The sequence below is a fragment of the Hippocampus guttulatus genome, chromosome 1 (genome assembly GCF_054856545.1).
Source record: "Hippocampus guttulatus isolate MCC_2025c chromosome 1, RoL_Hgut_1.0, whole genome shotgun sequence".
Taxonomy (NCBI): Eukaryota; Metazoa; Chordata; class Actinopteri; order Syngnathiformes; family Syngnathidae; genus Hippocampus; species Hippocampus guttulatus.
Window position 1 is genome coordinate 29865396 of NC_141261.1, and position 18559 is coordinate 29883954.

An 18559-nucleotide genomic window follows, 5' to 3' on the forward strand; every position below is an offset into this window, starting at 1 on the left:
CCTCGACCCCTGTAGGAACAAAGCGGACTGGAAAATTGATGGATGGATGGATAGACCATAGAGTTTACTGGTCGAGAACGGCCAGCAGGGGGCGGAAGTACCTCACCTGCCTACCATAAATGCATGTCCCTGAGTTGAGCCTCACTTCATTCCACCCTTGCGTCGCTGCCCAAGAATCACGACCATTTTGCTGACACGTGTGTATTTTTTTTAATCTAATGTTTCTTTTTAAAGAACCATTTGGGCCCTGCAGCACACACATGGCTGTAGACTTCAACAATTAGTACTGTTTGTCATTGAACTTTTCCCTGTAAGAGCACGAAAGACCAGATCATGGACAGAGAAGTATTTTGTGGTGTTGGAAGGCCAAAGGTGAACCTAAGTTTAGTGAAGCAGGGAGGCAAGACCGGGACCAGGAGAAATCTCCAAAAGTATTTACTCACAAAAAGGAAAAGAAGGTAAAATACATAATTAATCAATCTAATAAAACAAGATTAAAAGTAACCAACCAAATCTGAGAATAACTTCAGAACAAAAAGGAACTGTGACTGCTGGCAACAGAAACAGAAGCAATGAACTGACAAACAGAAAGAAACCAGGAACACATATCGTGACCAAAATTAGTATTACCATACATTTAGAATTAAAACTGAAATTCAGTTCCTCCATCATATGTTGGCAGATTCCCATTTGATGCCGCTACAGTGTTGCCAACTGAGTGCAGAGCATCCTAATCCCTCTACTGCAGGGGTCCCCAAAGTTTTTGGACCGAAGATCGACTTTTCGATCAACCAACTTCCCACGATCGACCCGTTACCGCACACACGCGCACACATACACACGCACGCCATGACAAGCAACAGCCTGACACTGAGGCATGCAATGCACTTTTGCAGCTTGTTAACCATTGTATCTCACACGTACCGTTTTAAAGTGTTTCCCTCGGCCCTCTAAATTCCTAATTGTACACGAAACAAATTCTGAAGGAGAATAATGATAACGATAAAAGATAGAGCGCAACAGCTCTGATCACAAGCTGCAATTGCAGACGGCTGAGCGCTAACAACCTCCGATGACGCAGTTAAAAATTTACCTGCTTCATTTTATTTTTTGACTACTTTTTGTGAAAATGAGACTGATAGGATGATTAGGGTGCAGTGTACATCAACACACACAAAAATATATATTACTAACATGCACAAAGACACACAAATGGATGTTTGTTTGTTTTTCTCCTCTACACCCCTCGTGATCGCCTTGGGACCAGTCCGCGATCGATATAATGGGCACCCCTGCTCTACTACTACTATGACAATAACAGATGGGAAGCAGTGGATTGGTTACTAACCTGAAAGCAAGCCATTCAAGGCACAAGCCATGTCTATGTTATCTGTCTTGCCCATCACATGTTCCTTCTCTGTCAGGGACACCTCCCATCCAAGACTTCCTTGTACCTTGCAGACCCCATGAATGTGTGTGGAGTGATGAGCTGTGTGCACGCCAGTAGTCCAATAACATCAAACTGCTTATTGAATGCCAGCCAACCTCAAGAGGGCCTCAAGTAATTCCACATCAAGTGTTGCCAGCCTTGGCGCGGAGGTGCTGGACCAACCCGCCCAGAGCTCCTCAGTCATTTCTGCAAGAGAACACAAAGGTGTCGCATCAGCAAGAGCCTTTAAAAGTTCCTGGCCTGATTTGATCCACACATCCAAGGCCCAAGGAACAATGAGCACAACGGCGACAGAGATTGCTGCGTTTCTCCTGAGTGTCTCCGGGTGGATCCTGGTGTCATCCACACTCCCTACAGACTACTGGAAGGTCTCCTCGGTAGATGGGACGGTCATCACTACGGCTACCTTCTGGTCTAACCTGTGGAAAACATGTGTGACCGATTCCACAGGCGTGTCCAACTGCAAGGACTTTCCCTCGATGCTGGCTCTGGACGGTGAGTTGAGTTCATGTTGTGCCGAAACCTTTAAAGCGAAGCTTCAGATCAAGAGAGTTTGAAAGTGATTTTCTCCTTCACCTGATGACAAGGAGCTGAAGCTTGACCGCCCCCAACCCCAACACCATGGTCATCCATAGCCTGTCATTACTCTTATTGCTCCTCTGTCTTTGTTATCAAGCGTACATCCAAGTATGTCGGGGCCTGATGATTGCAGCGGTGTGTCTGGGTTTCTTTGGAGCCACACTTGCCCTGCTTGGAATGAAGTGCACAAAAGTAGGAGGTTCCGAGACATCCAAAACTCGCCTGGCAGTCTTTGCAGGTTTTCAGTACATCCTCAGCGGTAAAAATGTACTCCCCAAAGCTGAGAGTGGAATTTTGGCCTCTAAAATTTGACGTCACAGGATTACGTCTTCATTTGCCTCCACAGGATTGTGCTGCATGACCGCCTGCTCCATATATGCTCACAGGATCACCAGCGACTTCTTCGACCCCCTCTTTGTTGCACAGAAGTAGGTCACGACAGCCGGGGTGACATGTATGAAGTCCCGCAATGAATTTCAGGGGTTTGATGTCCATGGCAGGTTTGAACTGGGAGCAGCGCTCTTCATCGGATGGGCTGGATCCGTGTTATGCATTTTGGGAGGTTTGATTTTCTGTCTCTCGCTGTCAGCGAGCTCGAACATCAGGCAAGTTGACGATGGGCCTCAGTCAGCAACAGTTCTCAGACACACACGAGCCTCTAAATCCTGCTTTCACACCCTTTAATAGTGTTTAGTGGCCATGCTTGCCAATGTTTTTTTTTTCTAATCAAAGAAGTCCTACATAGACTTTTGGGGCCCAAATTAGTTGAGCAGGACTTTAGATATTTATTGGAATCTCTGTTATCCCTTAACGGACCCAAAACACTGTCATCAAGATGAAAGTGATCAAACGAAACTTGAATGTAAAAACCAGCACGCTAAAGTCAGAAAAAAAGACAAAATACAAGCAATGAAAAAAAATGGACATGAAGGGGAAATTTGAAGACTGACTTTGAAAAACACATTTACAGGAAAAAAAAAACCATAACATAATTTCCCTGTGATTGGCTGGTGACTAGTGTAGGGACGGGTGTGCCCCCCCCCCCCTTGCCAACTCAAGTTGGCTTCAGTACACCCCTGACCATATTGAGGGTAAGTGGTAAAGAAATTGGATGGATGAATACACCATTTTCCACGAATGAGCATCAACATTAGCTTGCATTAATGAGTGTTTCAAACAGCCTGGTGTCCTTTGTTAAAAGAGTTGTCTTCACGTCCTTCCACCTGGTGTTTGCAGAGGCCATCAATCCTCAAGGGCCGCTGCTGTGTTTGCACACCTACATGACAAGCGCGGCAAGGCCGCGAGCAGCCTCCACAGAGAATTTCTGGAGCCATCCAGGCAGTTTGGAAGAAACGCCTATGTGTGAAATTGCTTGTTCACATGAGATCATGGGTGTCGCTCAGGGCTGTACGAAATTCAGCGCTGAAATGAGAACGACCCCAAAATTCCAATTCATTTCTCAAATTTGAATTGAATAGGCAAACAGGAAACGGAAATCCAATTGAAATTGAAATTGTAGGAAGTGGTATGGAAATTCAAATAAATTGATGATGCAGAATTGGAGTGTATTTAACAATGAAGCTTTGCAGCAGGGGTGTCAAACTAATTTTTGTCGCGGGCCACATTGTAGTTAAGGTTTCCCTTGGAGGGCTGTGATAATGGTGAATTTTGTGAAACCATATACAGTAAATGTTTTTGTCACAAAATGTCACTTCCCCATATTACATACACAGCACACAACAAATTGATGGATAACTAGTTTTAGAATCAGAAGTCAAGAATAGTGACTTGTTTAAACATTGTTTATATCTGTACACAATACTTAATTATGGTGAATGGTAAAGTGTAGTAATTGTTTTTTTCTTGAATTCACATTAAAAGCCTACTCAGATAAAACAATATTGTAAAAACATGTTTCATTTTATTACTTTGAAATAATGATATATTTTTAAGATTTCCAACATAAGGGAAATTTATACTTAATTTTAGTCTCTGTACTTCCATCTGGAAGAAAAATGAATGTGAAACGTCTCATTCTCAGTGAAATAGGATGAGAGAGAGTTTCTTTGAGTTGCAGTGAGTTCACCTCCACTTCCTGTAACTGGAATTCAATTCAACATCCTGTGGGGTGGAGCCAATTAACATTCAAATTCATCCATTGAATTGAATTGAATTCTGAATTTTGCCCAGCCCAGATGTGGATTAACTTTAAAAGAGAAATACTGGAACAGAGGATATTTACAGATGATTCTTAAAATGTGCCAGATTCTTCTTCTTCTTTTTGTTTCAGGCAAGCAATTTAACTTGGCACAAATCAGCATTTGAACTCGAGGTCACTTTTAATAAAGCTGGCCTTTACACTTGCCCACCATTCTTGATGAACCCTCATTGTTTGTACTGAAATGTGGGGTCATGACTTTGAAAATAAAGCAATTTTTTAGCACAGTTTCTACTCAAAGCCTCTCTCCCGGTGCCAGCAGTTTTCGCTTCATAGGTGAGCTTCTTTTAATATGATCAAAGCGGAAAGATGGGTCACATGAGGGCATCTCACGTGGTCTCCGTCTCCAATGATCTGACCTCCATGGACCACTGGGTCACATCTGAGGCTACAGAGAATCTGCAGACTCGACTAATCATCCATCAATCTGCACCTCTGAATAAGCATCAGCAGGAACCTCAGGCTGTGCCCAACACGTTGCATTGCGTTCATAAACGTCAGTGTCAGTTGTCCACGGCATTCCCGAAAGGTGATTTAGTGTTTTGAAATGTCAGCATGCCATTTTACAATTGAAAAGAAAACTTGACTTTGGGGGAAAATTGTGTTTAACTGTACATTTTGGACCTCTTAGTTTTAGGTAGCCCGGTAGTCCAGTGGTTAGCACGTCGACTTCACAGTGCAGAGGTACCGGGTTCAATTCCAGCTCCGGCCTCCCTGTGTGGAGTTTGCATGTTCTCCCCGGGCCTGCGTGGGTTTTCTCCGGGTACTCCGGTTTCCTCCCACATTCCAAAAACATGCATGGCAGGCTGATTGAATGCTCTAAATTGTCCCTAGGTGTGAATGTGAGCGTGGATGGTTGTTCGTCTCTGTGTGCCCTGCGATTGGCTGGCAACTGATTCAGGGTGTCCCCGCCTACTGCCCGAAGACGGCTGGGATAGGCTCCAGCACCCCCCGCGACCCTAGTGAGGATCAAGCGGTGCGGAAAATGGATGGATGGATAGTTTTAGGTATGGGGCGGCACCGTGACAGCTGGTTAGCACATGGGCCTCACAATGCAGAGGTCCAGGTTCGATTCCGGTTCTGGCCTTCCTATGTGGAGTTTGCATGTTCTCCCTGTGCCTGTGTGGTTTTTCTCCGGGTACTCCAGTTTCCTCCCATGTTTCAAAAACATGTATGGCAGATTAATGGAACACTCTAAATTGTCCCTAGGTGTGAATGTGAGCGCAGATGGTTGTTCGTCTGTGTGTGCCCTGCAATTGGCAGGCAACCAGTTCAGGTTGTACCCCGCCTACTGCCCTAAGACAGCTGAGATAGGCACCGGCACCCCCGGCCCTTGTGAGGATGAGCAGATTAGAAAATGGATGGATGGTTTTGCACTTGAAGTACGGTATGTTATATTGTTTTCAAGTACCCAGTTGCTGTCCAAAAAGTAGTTCACTAATTTAAACATGTCTGCTATTCTGTGCTATTGGGTGTTTTTGTGTGTTGTTCTGTCTTGTTCAGTGTTTCAGCTTCTCCCCAAGGGTATGTTTGGTTGATTGAACACTCAATGTGAACTAAATTTGAGTGTGAATTATTGTCCCTGATTGACAGTGCTGTGACCGATTTGTGATTAATTTCTCGCCTCTCTGTCACTCTGAACAAGAGAATGATACAAAAACGGATGGTTGTGTAATTTTGAAAATCTGTATTTAGGAACCCCAATGGTAACCCTTTAGTGTTAATAATAACAAAGTGCGACCTTGTAAAAACTGAATGCTTATTTGTTCATTTACAGTCATTTTGTTTTATGTTCATGGATTTTACAAATAATTGAAGTGGCCAATAACTGTGCAATATTAAAGAGGCGGCGCTACATGGTGGCCCCGGCCACCCCTTGTGACACTCTGGCCACCCCTCTGGACGCCCCCACAGCAAGGGGAAATGTGTGATTCCTGTGATTTTTTTTCCTGCCATTTTAACATGGACGCAGTACTTGTAGACCCCTTGATGTTCTGCCACAAATTATTCACATTAACTGCATATATAAATAAAACATATCCAACTGATCTGAATGAAAACTCTCAAAGAATCTATCTTAAAAAAAACCCAACAACATTTGAATCTTGCAGTCAACATCAATCACATCCGAGCAAGCAAATATGGAAGAGAGGTCATTGTTTACCCTACAATCCACAATCATCGTTTGATGCACAAATATACCAAACTTACACGCACACACACACTGACACACACGCGCGCACACACGCATGCATAGGCACACAATAGAAGCAGGGTCGAACCTAAGCTACCGGTAAGTAAAAAGGAACATTAAGCATAATGAAGAATTATGAGATTTGGGCATAGTTCTGGATTGCTGTGAATTGTAGTCCATGAACCCTGACTATGAATGCTCTGACAAAGAAAGACTCATGCACACACACATCCACACATGCATGGCCAACCCTCTGTGAGGTTATCGTGCCACCATGGGCACCACACTGGCAATTTTCTGGCAATGGTCACAATGACATTTCACCAATTGCATCAATGAACACCAGCCACAGAGAGCAGCATGAATGCACAGTACAACATCCTTGAGGTGTGGGAACATAACAACATTCAACCGATATATGCTGTTTCTTTAACTTTGCCTCAAATAAAGCCTAAATCCGGAATGGAATACTGTAACTGGGTGCCCTTGCGGGTATTTCAGGTCACCCAAGCCTCACTGGGTTGCCCCCAAGCCCATTAAAGTCACACCGGCCAATTCATTGTTGATGACAGAGTATTAATTACTGGCCACATCAGCTCGGTATTATGGGAGTGTGTTTTAATTATGGAAGCGCGGACACAGTGAGGCTTTGGTGGAATGACTGATCACCAGCCTTCCGGACTGATTCCATGAGTAGCCTTGACTGGAACAGGCTAAGGTCATCAAGGAACAAATGTGCACAGTTGTTGGTAAAATTCGCACCAACCTAGCTAATCAGCCACAGATACTCGAGCGATATTTGCAATCTACCATATCTGCTGACTTGGCAGTCAAGGGAGTGCAACGGGTTTTTTGTAATTGGAGATGCATGCTTGGATGCATGGGCTGGCAATCTGGCAATTGTCACTTGTAGCAATGGGAACCAGAGGGACCCTCCTCTCCCACCCGCATGTTGAAACTTGCAGAACAACAACAACAGCATAGCCCTGCCTTGTACATGCGAGCCACTCGGCTTTTTCTTTCCGAAGATGAACAGTTGTTGCTATTTGGATGAAAACTTAACATTCATCTTCTGCAGTAAGAAATCAAGTGTTGCCAAAAAGAAAGCGCACAAAGGAAATTATCAAGGATAGAGCGCGGCAACCTCTTTCAAAGGAACCTGTTCTTGGCGAAGCCCGGTGATGCGGATTCGAGTGGTTCAGATCTGGGGCTTTTTGATGACAGTCCTGGGTTGGATCTTTGTGGCTTGCACTATGGCCATGGAGGGCTGGAAAATCAGCTCTGTCGGTGGCATGGGAGGCTCCTCCATCTTGAAGGTGGCCTGGTACTGGTCCAGTCTGTGGAGATCTTGCTTTACGGATTCAACAGCTGTCAGTAACTGCTACGACTTCCCCGTGCTCTGGTCCGTGGAGGGTGGGTACCAAGCCGTCTGAGAAACGGCAAACTCACCCGCTTGGCTAAGTTTTGCGTCTTGCTGTGCGACTCCAGGCCACATTCAGATTGTGCGAGGTCTGCTGATGGCTGCTCTGTCCCTGGGCATGCTGGCCTTTGTGCTCAGCTTGTTGGGCATGGAGTGCACCTTCATTGGGGGGAAAGACCGCTCAAAACACAGGAAGATCTACACTGGCGGTTGCTTCCACATAATCAGTGGTATAATCTCATTTTAATACAATTCATGTGATTAGATTGGAGGAATAAACACACTGGCTAAAAACCTAGGCACGCCTGCATATCCAATGAGATCCAATAATAGAGTTCTACGGTTGTGCTTTACAAATTTCATGTCGTATTGAACTAATTGAATACAACATTTATTATTGTGGTTGTGGTTTGCAGTGGTGCGAAATTGAGAGCTATATCTGTCTAATATTGTGACATTCTCTGACAGTGTCAAAATGGAGAAATATGCATCTCTAGTCAGGAATGCAGTCATTTTACTCATTAACATACTTTGGTGATGCTTTTACATTTAAGTACACTGTAACAAATTTCAGTAAATTCACAAGGAATGCACAACAGTGTCTTCCTGCTTTTTTTATAATCATTGTAAAATACTGTGAAATACTAATCCATAGCATGTACATTAATGGTTACATCTACCAGTTAACAACAACAGTTACCAAGTTAACAAACAAGTGTAATTTAACATCACAAAAATGTAGATTGCTGTAAAGTTCCAATGTCAGAACAGTCCCTGATTGTACTTTTTTTTGGGGGTTAATGCTTGGTTAAAAATAACAAAATGTCATTTAACAGTATAAAGAAGTATTTTCTGACTAGAAGTGACGGTAGGCAGCACATTCTGCTTCTTTATTAATCGCCCTGCATTAAAATTAACATTGCAAAGCACTGTTTTGGGGAATACAGGATGAGAGACAAAAGATGAGAACGCCCGATATGTATCAAACTTTACAATATTGCTCCGTTTCCCCATCAATCCCTCAAAATAGCCCGCCGGCGTTTTCGTTAACCTACTGAATTTTTGCAGCTGGTACAGATAGGCGAATTGTGGTGGATGCATGTTGCTGAATGCGTTTGCGATAGGCTAAAGGTAGAAGCACAAGTACATGTGTGAGTGAATGAATAATGTATCCATGTTAAGTGTGTTACAAAATCAGCAGCATAAAAATCGGATGCATTGTTGTTGTTTTTAATCATTAAGTCGCAAATGTAACATCTAAACTGGAGTGTACTGCAAAAATACCATAACACACAGTTATCCGACTGTCATGTCCCGTAAAGCAAAATACAGTACCGGAAGGATGCCAGTCATGAGTCCGTAGAATTGTCATCCCGCAGTGCCCCTGAAGAACAAAACTGTATTCTACTGATAAAATATCTGTTTGCAGGTTTACTGTCCACAAGTGGATATGCTGTTTATGCACAATACGTCTCAGTAGAATATTTCAACCCAAACTTTGATGGGCTTAAGTAAGTACATTCTTCAACGGTGAGCAATAGAAATGTGTCAAAACTGATTTTCAACATTGATCCCAACTCTCATCGACCTTAGGTTTGACCTTGGCACCCCACTCTTCCTCGGCTGGGTTGGCTCCGCCTTTCAAATGGCTGGTGGTACCTTCTATCTATGGTCGGTGTGCAGGCCACTATGTGGACAAGAGCACACGTGAGTCAAGAATGAACAACACTTTACCAATATACCTCACATCATGGACACGTTTACAGTCATTTGGGGGTGTCATAAAATTCTGCATAAAAATGAGACTCAGAAACACACTCATACAGGTAAACACAGACACAGTATATATATAGAGAGATACAGCAGCTACTAATAGGCAGATAGAGAGAGAGAAAGAGAGAGAGAGAGAGAGCAATAAAAAAAGAAGAAATAAACTGTGTCTCTCTTTCCATGCAGAGTGATCATCCGACAATTACCAGATGTGGAAAAAGACCTCAAAACCAAGTCCACCACAGAGCTGTCCTCGGTGTCTGGAATCACCTCCAGGATTAAAGCGGCCTCTGTGTCCGGGCTGTCATCAGAGCGTTCCAACATATCCGCCATCTCCTCAGGATCGACATCTGGAGGCTCCGCCGTATCAGAGCGCGGGTCGAACACAAAGAGAACTAATGCTTCTGTCGGGTCAGGGTCAGCGTCAGCTTCAGAGTCTGGCCTCTTGTCCAGATACAGCTCATCAACTGCGTCGGGGTCGCGTAGCATCATCAGTAGTCGTGTGTCATCGTTGTCTGGCAGCTCGAGGAGTCAGACAGTGTCTTTCCTTAAGAACTCCTACATTTGAGTGACACAGACTTGTACAAAGGACTCCAGAACACCAGCGTGGTGCTGCACTTTAGGCTGTTAAGAGTATTGGGACAAAAGCTGTTGTTTGTTATGTTTAATGGATCCAAGGTACACGGCAGTGTTGCAGTTAAGACCCCTGAACCAGGTCCAACAATTTGAGTCCCAGTCAAGACAAAGACTGCGGCAAGACCAAGTTAAGGCTTGTACCAAGTATGATAACGTTTGGAGAGGTTTATAGAATGTAAGCGAAATAAATAAAGGTTATACTATATTTAGGAGATGAACATACCATATCTTTTCGAACATTTTATACTCAACCCTGACAAAAAACTAATTTACAGTTGTATTTCAGAAACTGCGGTATTCTGAGCCTGCACAGTGTAGTCTATGTAATACTAAAACTGGTGCCGAGGAGGTGCCTTCAGTTCCAAATCATGAGAAGTAGGACTCTATTGTGTTTTGTGGCCTGGAATAAATATGAACTGTCAGTGTTGGCAGAAAAATGGATGGCTTGAATCAGAGGCGATTGCTCAAAGACTGCAAGGGAAGCTCAGCTTTCCTTAAAATGACAAAAAATAAGTGATCAAATATGCGTGTACGTACAATTGTGTGTACATGTCATTGACTAAATATGCTCAACGTTTGTTCCGAATCAGCTTCTTATTACTGGTTACGACGCGACTCTCTTCTCATTCATTCCTGCAGGTTCACTGTGTTTTATACTGTGTGGACGCTGAGCGTCTACAGCGCGGACGCTGGGCGTCTCGAGAGTTCAGAGTAGCATGTCATTAGCGAGTCATTGGATAAATGCTGGTTTTGTCCCGCCCATCGGACGCTCAGCGTCTCTGGGAGTCTATGGACAGTGGGCGTTTATGGGTTGGCCCGGACGCTGAGCATTTCTGCATGATGATTGGATGATCTGTCTGAGGCCGAATCTCTTTTTGATTGACAGCAAATTGAGCCAATCAGCGATCTTTTAGTGTAGGCACCCGTGGGAACATTTTTCAATTCTCATTCTGTTCTGAGTTGAACTTGAGACTTCTTCTAATCATTTTAGCGACACTCTCTTAATGTTGAAAGCGACTCGCGACAGATTAATCTTTTATTTCTGGTGGGTTTTATTGTAGTTGCTGTAGTTGTATAGTAGCACACCTGTTAAGTCCCTGGAAAAGACGCCTTGTTGGTATGACAGGGTCACAGATAATTTTCTTGAAAACGAACGGAGAGTAGAATTCATGTATAAATAAACGGACACATTTTATGATGGAGGCCAAAATTGAGCTTCCCCTCCTTGACAGACCAGCATCCGCCACTGGTTTGAATGTACTTACTGGTCTGTTTTAAAATACCTGACTCCTGCTTGTGTGCAATGCATCCACTATTTCCACAAACAAATCATACAGTGAAGTACTGCTGTCCGTGCAGTTGTGCTCTTTGACTTGTTTTAAGAATAAATCCAGAGTTCCTTGAATTATAGACCAACTGGATGAAAAATCTCAACACATCCCACATTAAACTGAGACCATCATTTGGGACTTTGTCAAGAGCAAGACTAACCTACAGTCCTGCAACTCGCACAGCTAGCAACCTGACGTGACAGACAGGCTTACTGTGCAGCTCATTCAGGAAAACATCACATTCAAACAGAACCTGGAGAATCCATGAAGCCTTTTAGACATCCCCACAAGTGATTTCTATCCTGCTTTCCCATTGCAGGGTCACAGGTCAGGGAGAGAGCCCTAGCTTACTTCCTCACAGACATACAAAGCTCAGGACAATTGTGGGTCTTTGTGTTTATGATTGTGGCTGGAGTTTGCATTGTAGAATTGCACTCGGGAGCCATTTCAAACATTTAGCCCTTTTATCTCTCATGCAGCTAAATAGAGTCAACAAAATGATAGACACGAGTCAAATATCAAAATACAACAACATTATGAATGTCGGAAGTCAAGGAGGCCATTTCAATTGTTTAATCTGATGTTAGTCATGTTGGTGGGTGCGGTTAGCATGTCTGCTTTGCAGTCAAAAGTATCCATGTTCGAATCTGCTTGGGCCACTCTTCGTGGGGCCCGCAAGCACTTTGGTGTGGGTTCTTTGTGTATTCTGGCTTCCTCCCACATTCCAAACACACACAAAAAAATCACAAAAGAAAATAATTTTGTGTTTGGGTTATTTTTGTTGTTGTTGTAATAATGCTTTGAGCAATAAATTTCATACTGTTTGAAAGCACTGAAGCGTGTTTATCTTCCTCTTGAAGGGTGCAACATTTGTCGGTAAGATATATTTACTGAATAGGGTGAACAGCAGGGCCGGGCTGAGTATGTGGATTGTGCTCATGAAAAAATTGACAAATCCTCTCCAACAAAACCAAAAAGCTTCTTTTGCTGTTGTTGTTGACTCGTTTTGCTGTTCGGTGTATTTTACAATTGAAGTTTGATAAATTGCCATTATGTGTTGTTGTCAATTTATTATTTTAACAATCAGAAGCCTCACGAGTGTGGAAGCGGCATACTGTGCCACAAAAGTCTGGCTTCTGGACATCAGCTTGGTCACAAACTGCTGTTGGATGGCATTGTCACGTAACCCAGGATGGAGCTAAAAACACAACGCTATCAGCACAACAAGAGAAGCTTAATATTGATTGACAGAGAGCATTGAGTGGGGGAATATTTCAGTGGTTTGGGGACCCAAGTGGTGGCTGGATGGTCACATGAAAATGACATCACAGTGCCTCAGGGCTCAGGTAGTGACCAGCACGGCACCTCTGTTTTCCGGGTTTTGTCATGTGACGTTGGCAAGCTAGGCCCTTAAGCAATGGGATGTCAAAATGGTGCCCCTGGAGATGGCAAGACTGGAAATAACTTTTTTATTTCTTTGAAGAGCATTTTTGCTTAACTTAATTTGAGGAGCAAGTGACATAATACAGCAGGGCCGCTGATGGTGTAGCGGTACACGCACCTGACTTGATTGCGGGCAGAGCGGGATCGGTTCCCACTCGGTGACGGAGTGGATGTGGGTGTGAATGGTTGTTCGTCTCTTCATGTGCCCTGCGACTGACTGCCCACGAGTTCAGGGTGTCGTCCGCCTTCACCTGAGGTCAACTGGGATAGTGCTGTTGAAAATGGATGGATGGATGGATAATACAGCTGGTTCCTTGCTATGTGTTTCTGAAACCAGCTGACAAGGAATAAGACAAAATGAAGACACCTCAGGAGGAAACAAATATTTTCTTCATTTTACTTCACCAAAACCCTTTAACATATCTCCACTTGGATACTACACTGCGATTGGCTGGCGACCAGTTCTACTGCTCGAAGACCGCGGTAATAGGCTCCAGCACGCCCGCGACCCTTGTGAGGAGAAGCGGATTCGAAAATGGATGGAATACTGTACTACATTGGCCATGTCGACACGAGTCAAATTCCTTTGCACCTTGCAAGGCGTAATTATGGTCGCGACTCGCAGGCATATAATCTATTTGTCACCTAAATCATAAACAAGTCACAAATTCGCCGGGAGTCATAATGACAACAGAAGTAGTCCCCCACAGGTTTGATGATATCTTAGTAAGGTATAATAACATGAACCAAACAAATTTACACCACGTTAAGTTTACCTTGTTTTGGGTCCCACACTGGGCATCTTCAATGGAGAGCAGGGTGCATGTTACAGCAATTTTACACCACGGTGCTCGCATTGAGTTCTGAGATGCTAACACACTTTTGCCATCATCGCAACCATAAAGCTCCGCTCCCGCCTCAGACTTTCTCCATGCATGTGGCATAAGCGTGTTGTGTGTTTTGCTTTACAATGTGTTTATATGAGGTGCAAGATACGAACTTTGACTTGCAAATTGCGATGCGAACCCGCCTTTTTTCTACCTTGGGTGGATCAAAACATATGGATGTTCCACAAATACAACATAAATCAGATGAACATGTTTTGACTAGAGTGGGCGTATATACCATATTCATCCATCCATCCATTATTTGATCTGCTTATTTATCCTCACGAGGGTCACGGGCGTGCTGGAGCCTATCCCAGCTCTTTTGAGGCAGCAGGTGAGGCGCACCCTGTACTGGTTGCCAGCCAAGAAACATTTTGAGTTGAGTTTCACTTTAAATGATTTACATTTGATTCAAAGTCAGCTGGGATAGGCTACAGCTCATCTCCAAAAATCTGATGCGCAACTCAGAGGTGCGTGTTTAACTTTCCAAACTGTGAGAGCATCCTCCTTACTCTGGTTAGTCCAGTTTGTCTCACAAGTCGCACATGCAGGCAAACAAAAGATGACTTCAGTAGCCCTCGTCTGGGGACTTGGGCCCTGGGAAAGTGAAGAATGCTGACTGGGCAAAACCGTCCAAAAAGATGAGACGCAAAACAAACTGTAGTCACAGCTTGAGACCAGCAGTGCCATAGACGGGAGGGGAGCTACAGAGAGAAACTTCAATTTTGGTCTTCGTTTTAAGAGTTGACACTCACCATGAAGTACAGGACGGTGGTGATGTACACAGAAATTGGCTGCTTTGTGTCCTGCCTTTGTGGCTGGATCCTGGTGTGCTCCACCCTTCCCACAGAGTACTGGACCTTCTCTGAGGTGGGCAGCATTGTGATGACCACCTCCAACTACTACTCCAACCTGTGGAGGGACTGCATCTCAGACACTACGGGGGTGTCCGACTGCAAAGACTACCCCTCCATGCTGGCCCTGCCGGGTACGACATCACGTATCTGTCAAGAACCTGAAGGAAATATTAGGCTCCAATTCTAACTCCAATGTGTGCCTAAAGCTGATTTCAAAAATGTCCTTCCTCGCTTTCTTTAGCACGGTGCATATCAAGTTGTCAGAATTTGTCATTTATAGCTACGATGTCATTATTGTTACTGTATTATTATGATTATTATTCAAACCTGATGCGCTAGAGAAAAAAATGAGGACAGAATAGGAAACAATGCAAAACATTAATTGAGAAAAGTTTACTTGCATGATTGATTAAAAAAAAATTGTAAACATTTGTTGACCAGTTTTATTCCTAAATGTAATGATTAACCACGTTCAATTGTTGTCACATTTAAAATCAGGATTGGCTCAAGATAAACTGGGATTTGACAAATTTATGAATATACTTAAACATAACTATTTCTCCTCTGACAGATTTTGTTTGATATATTTCCATAACCTCTACTTTAGTAACGAACTAGCACAGTATGGATGTTACAATATTACTACTGGGCCACTACACTTTGATAAGATATCAGGAAAATGTTTTTTGTTTCTTACACGCACGCGCGCACACACACGCGCGCGCGCACACACGCACGCACACACGCGCGCGCACACACACACACACACACACTCGTTTAAGCGTCGTAGCGCTAGTATCGTTAAAATGTTAACGATACTCATCCCTCGGCATGCAGGGTTCCTGCATGCCTGTCGAGCATTGGCGGTCTGCGCGGTCATCACTGGCTTCTTTGGCGGCGTTCTCACTCTCATTGGCATGAAGTGCACGAAAATAGGCGGATCCGAGGTTGCCAACGCGAGAGTGACCTTCGCAGGCGGAATCACTTACCTCGTCTCGGGTAAGTTTGACTTTTTGCTCAACTGTCAAAAGACGACTGGCTCGTACAATACAATACAAAACACACTGGACATCTTTGTGCTAGGCTTCTGTGGTATGATCACTTACTCCTGGTGGGCGAACAGAGTCATCACAGAATTCCTCGACCCAAATTTCAGGGCCCAAAAGTGAGTGCAGTTTTTCTGAGGAGAAAGATGAATACATTTGTGGAGGCTAGGCAAAGGTCAAACATAATGTATTCATGTCAATATTCAGATTTGAGCTTGGAGCTGCAGTTTTCATTGGCTGGGGGGGCTCCATCCTTTTGCTCTCTGGTGGGACTGTGCTGAGTTACTTCTCTGGAAAAGAAGGTCTTCCATCAGGGTAAAAAAAAATAAATATATATATATATATATATATATATACACACACACACTGTATATATAGGCTTTTACCAAAATGTCCAATTAAAAAAAAGTTTTTTGCGAATAGAATTATTTCTCAATTCTGGTCCTACACAGTTCATCAAACCGACCACGGAGACCAGCCACTTACGCCACCGCCCGCACTCGAAAGACGTATATGCTCCCACCCACCACATCCAGAGTCAGTATGGGACCACCGCTGTTTTATGAGGGGAGGAAGAGTCGACCAAGCAGAGCAGCAACAAAGACGGCAGGCACCTTCAGCAGGGATGACTTTGTCTGAGCAAAAGGGGGGTATTCTCAAAAAGCGAACTTGCATTGAGGAAAGACTGCCATTCTTTTTGATAAACACTGGAAATAACTACTGTAGCTAAATGTCACTTTAGTCACTGTGTTTGAAAAAGAGAAAAACGTTTACTTCTCTCATGAAAGTGTCATCCCTTTATTCTAACACATTTTATTGCTGAAGGATTTTTAATCAGCATTTTGTTTTTGTGCATTATCTGGAAATGAGATTCTCCAGCCTTCTGATTGGCTAAAATGAATGAGGCTTTGAGTGCCCTTGGTGTTTTGGCATGACCTTGAGAGACTGCTAATGTCTCTTCCTGAGGATTTTACTCAGTGTGGGATTCCCAAATGCCTTTCTATGCCTTTGTCTTAAATACATAGCCAAGTATATGATTCATTAATATTATTATTTTTTAATCTCAACTAGGGGTGTACCTCCCTCCAACAAGAGTTGATTTGATACATACTGTATCATGATACATGGGGTGTGTTACGGGCCAAGGACAGTTCCATTTCAAAGTGGAATGATTTGATTCAGTTCAATTTGTGGGATTTGAGGCGATATGGTGCTGAGTTCGAGAGGGTGTGATGCAGTGAGTTTCTTTGCATTTACCTCACATCTGAACTAGTTAGTGCTGTGGCATTTGCTTCAACTTGATATCTCTCCAATAAAACACGATTCTATACGCATCTCGCTATATTCTTTTACTGAACCATTTCCTTTGGATTTCATTTGATGCACTCGCATCTTTTGATTTTCCGATTCAACTTATCTTTTTTGTCACACAGGTCAATAATTTATAACCACCGATTTTGATGCACTGCAATTACAATTTATTTAAAACAGTTCAACTGTAAACAACAAAAAGGCCCAAACCTCAGCTGCATCGGAACGCAAAAGATTGACAACTGAACAATTGAATTTTCAGCGGCACCGTGGCTATTAGTAACCACATCACAGTCCTGAGGTCGTCGTTCCAAATCCGCCTGTGCTTTTCGAAGGGCCCTGGCTGTGGCCGCTGGTCCTCCTCATCCCCCTCCTGACCTTCAACCTGGCTCTGAACCTGTCGGACCAGGCTTGCTGCAGATAGTTCTGTACAAACAGCTCATGTTTGCCATTGCAAGGCGACGAGGATCTTCACAAGAGAGGGCAGGGGTTGCATGTCATCCAGGATGAGCTGACTTTTTGTTCTCTTTCCGCTTTCCAAGACTTCTGGCTCCTGACATTTTGAAATCAAAATGAGGACATTCTTTCTCTTCTCGGGGACATCTTCGCTCAGGTCTTGTTGCGGGTAAACGCAGAAACGAAAACATCTGTCTCCAACATTGCGCAACTGTGAGGGAAGCTCAATTTTGTTTTTTTCTAACTGCCCTCACCAAAGCCATTTTCCTTTTCCTGCAGCTAGCAAAACAAAAAGATGTACAGGGATTGGCCAATCGTCAACATCGCCAAGCTCCAGCACAACCCACAAGCCTTCATTTTGTTCCGTCTGGACATGGTTGCTGCAAACCAAACACAGCCGGTTCCTTTGCCCCCCCTCCGGCTCTTTGTGGAAACCTGCTGTGACCTGTATATGCATGTTCAGGTTAGCAGTCGCTTCGTTGGTCTCACCATCTTCCTTCCCCTTTGGAACAGAGGCCAAAGAGGCCTTTAGTGATTTGATCTGATCAGTGTTGCACACACAAACTCTCATCATAACCACATTCACGTCACCGTTCTATGTCAAGCCTAGCTCGCCAAGATCATTTTCATGATGCTGAAGTGGTTTGTTGTAGACTTTTTTTGCAGTAAGAGCAACAGATCGGTGTTGAAATTTCATGTGATGTATTTATAGCGCCTCTTAGTGGTTTGGAACGGCCAAGACCAGTTCTTGCATTTTTAAGTAGTCGTAGAGTCTTTTAGTATCCTTGGGGAAAGCATGATGACAAAAGGTAGGCAGAGGGCACTGCAGCAGGAATTGGATGCCGCTGACTGGTATTAGGCTTTCAAGATTTGATTTTTATATTTTTCTTACAAAGGAATATTGTTGGTATTATTGTTCCGAATATTAGGAGCACTTTTGTTTTCTGTTTTACAATTATTC

General features: G+C 43.7%; 3 protein-coding genes across 4 annotated transcripts; all 3 read left to right on the plus strand.

The window, feature by feature from the left end:
* Positions 1 to 1725: 1725 nt before the first annotated feature.
* Positions 1726 to 3395, plus strand: cldn10a (claudin 10a). Its single transcript, XM_086106231.1, has 5 exons — positions 1726 to 1945; positions 2127 to 2288; positions 2376 to 2457; positions 2530 to 2634; positions 3266 to 3395. The coding sequence occupies exons 1-5, from the start codon at positions 1726 to 1728 to the stop codon at positions 3393 to 3395; spliced, it is 699 nt and encodes a 232-aa protein (XP_085962357.1).
* A 4006-nt stretch (positions 3396 to 7401) lies between these two features.
* Positions 7402 to 12466, plus strand: cldn10e (claudin 10e). Of its 2 annotated transcripts, XM_086125532.1 has the most exons (5): positions 7402 to 7854; positions 7930 to 8091; positions 9291 to 9372; positions 9455 to 9568; positions 9818 to 12466. In XM_086125532.1, the coding sequence occupies exons 1-5, from the start codon at positions 7623 to 7625 to the stop codon at positions 10197 to 10199; spliced, it is 972 nt and encodes a 323-aa protein (XP_085981658.1). In that variant the 5' UTR covers positions 7402 to 7622; the 3' UTR covers positions 10200 to 12466. The 2 variants fall into 2 exon arrangements, with proteins under 2 accessions (XP_085981658.1, XP_085981665.1); XM_086125539.1 differs by lacking the exon at positions 7930 to 8091 and having other exon boundaries at positions 7403 to 7854.
* A 2015-nt stretch (positions 12467 to 14481) lies between these two features.
* cldn10d (claudin 10d) lies at positions 14482 to 17165 on the plus strand. Its single transcript, XM_086125562.1, has 5 exons — positions 14482 to 14916; positions 15623 to 15784; positions 15869 to 15950; positions 16039 to 16146; positions 16284 to 17165. Exons 1-5 carry the CDS (start codon positions 14685 to 14687, stop codon positions 16468 to 16470), a joined length of 771 nt encoding a protein of 256 aa, XP_085981688.1. The 5' UTR covers positions 14482 to 14684; the 3' UTR covers positions 16471 to 17165.
* The last annotated feature ends 1394 nt before the right edge of the window (positions 17166 to 18559 follow it).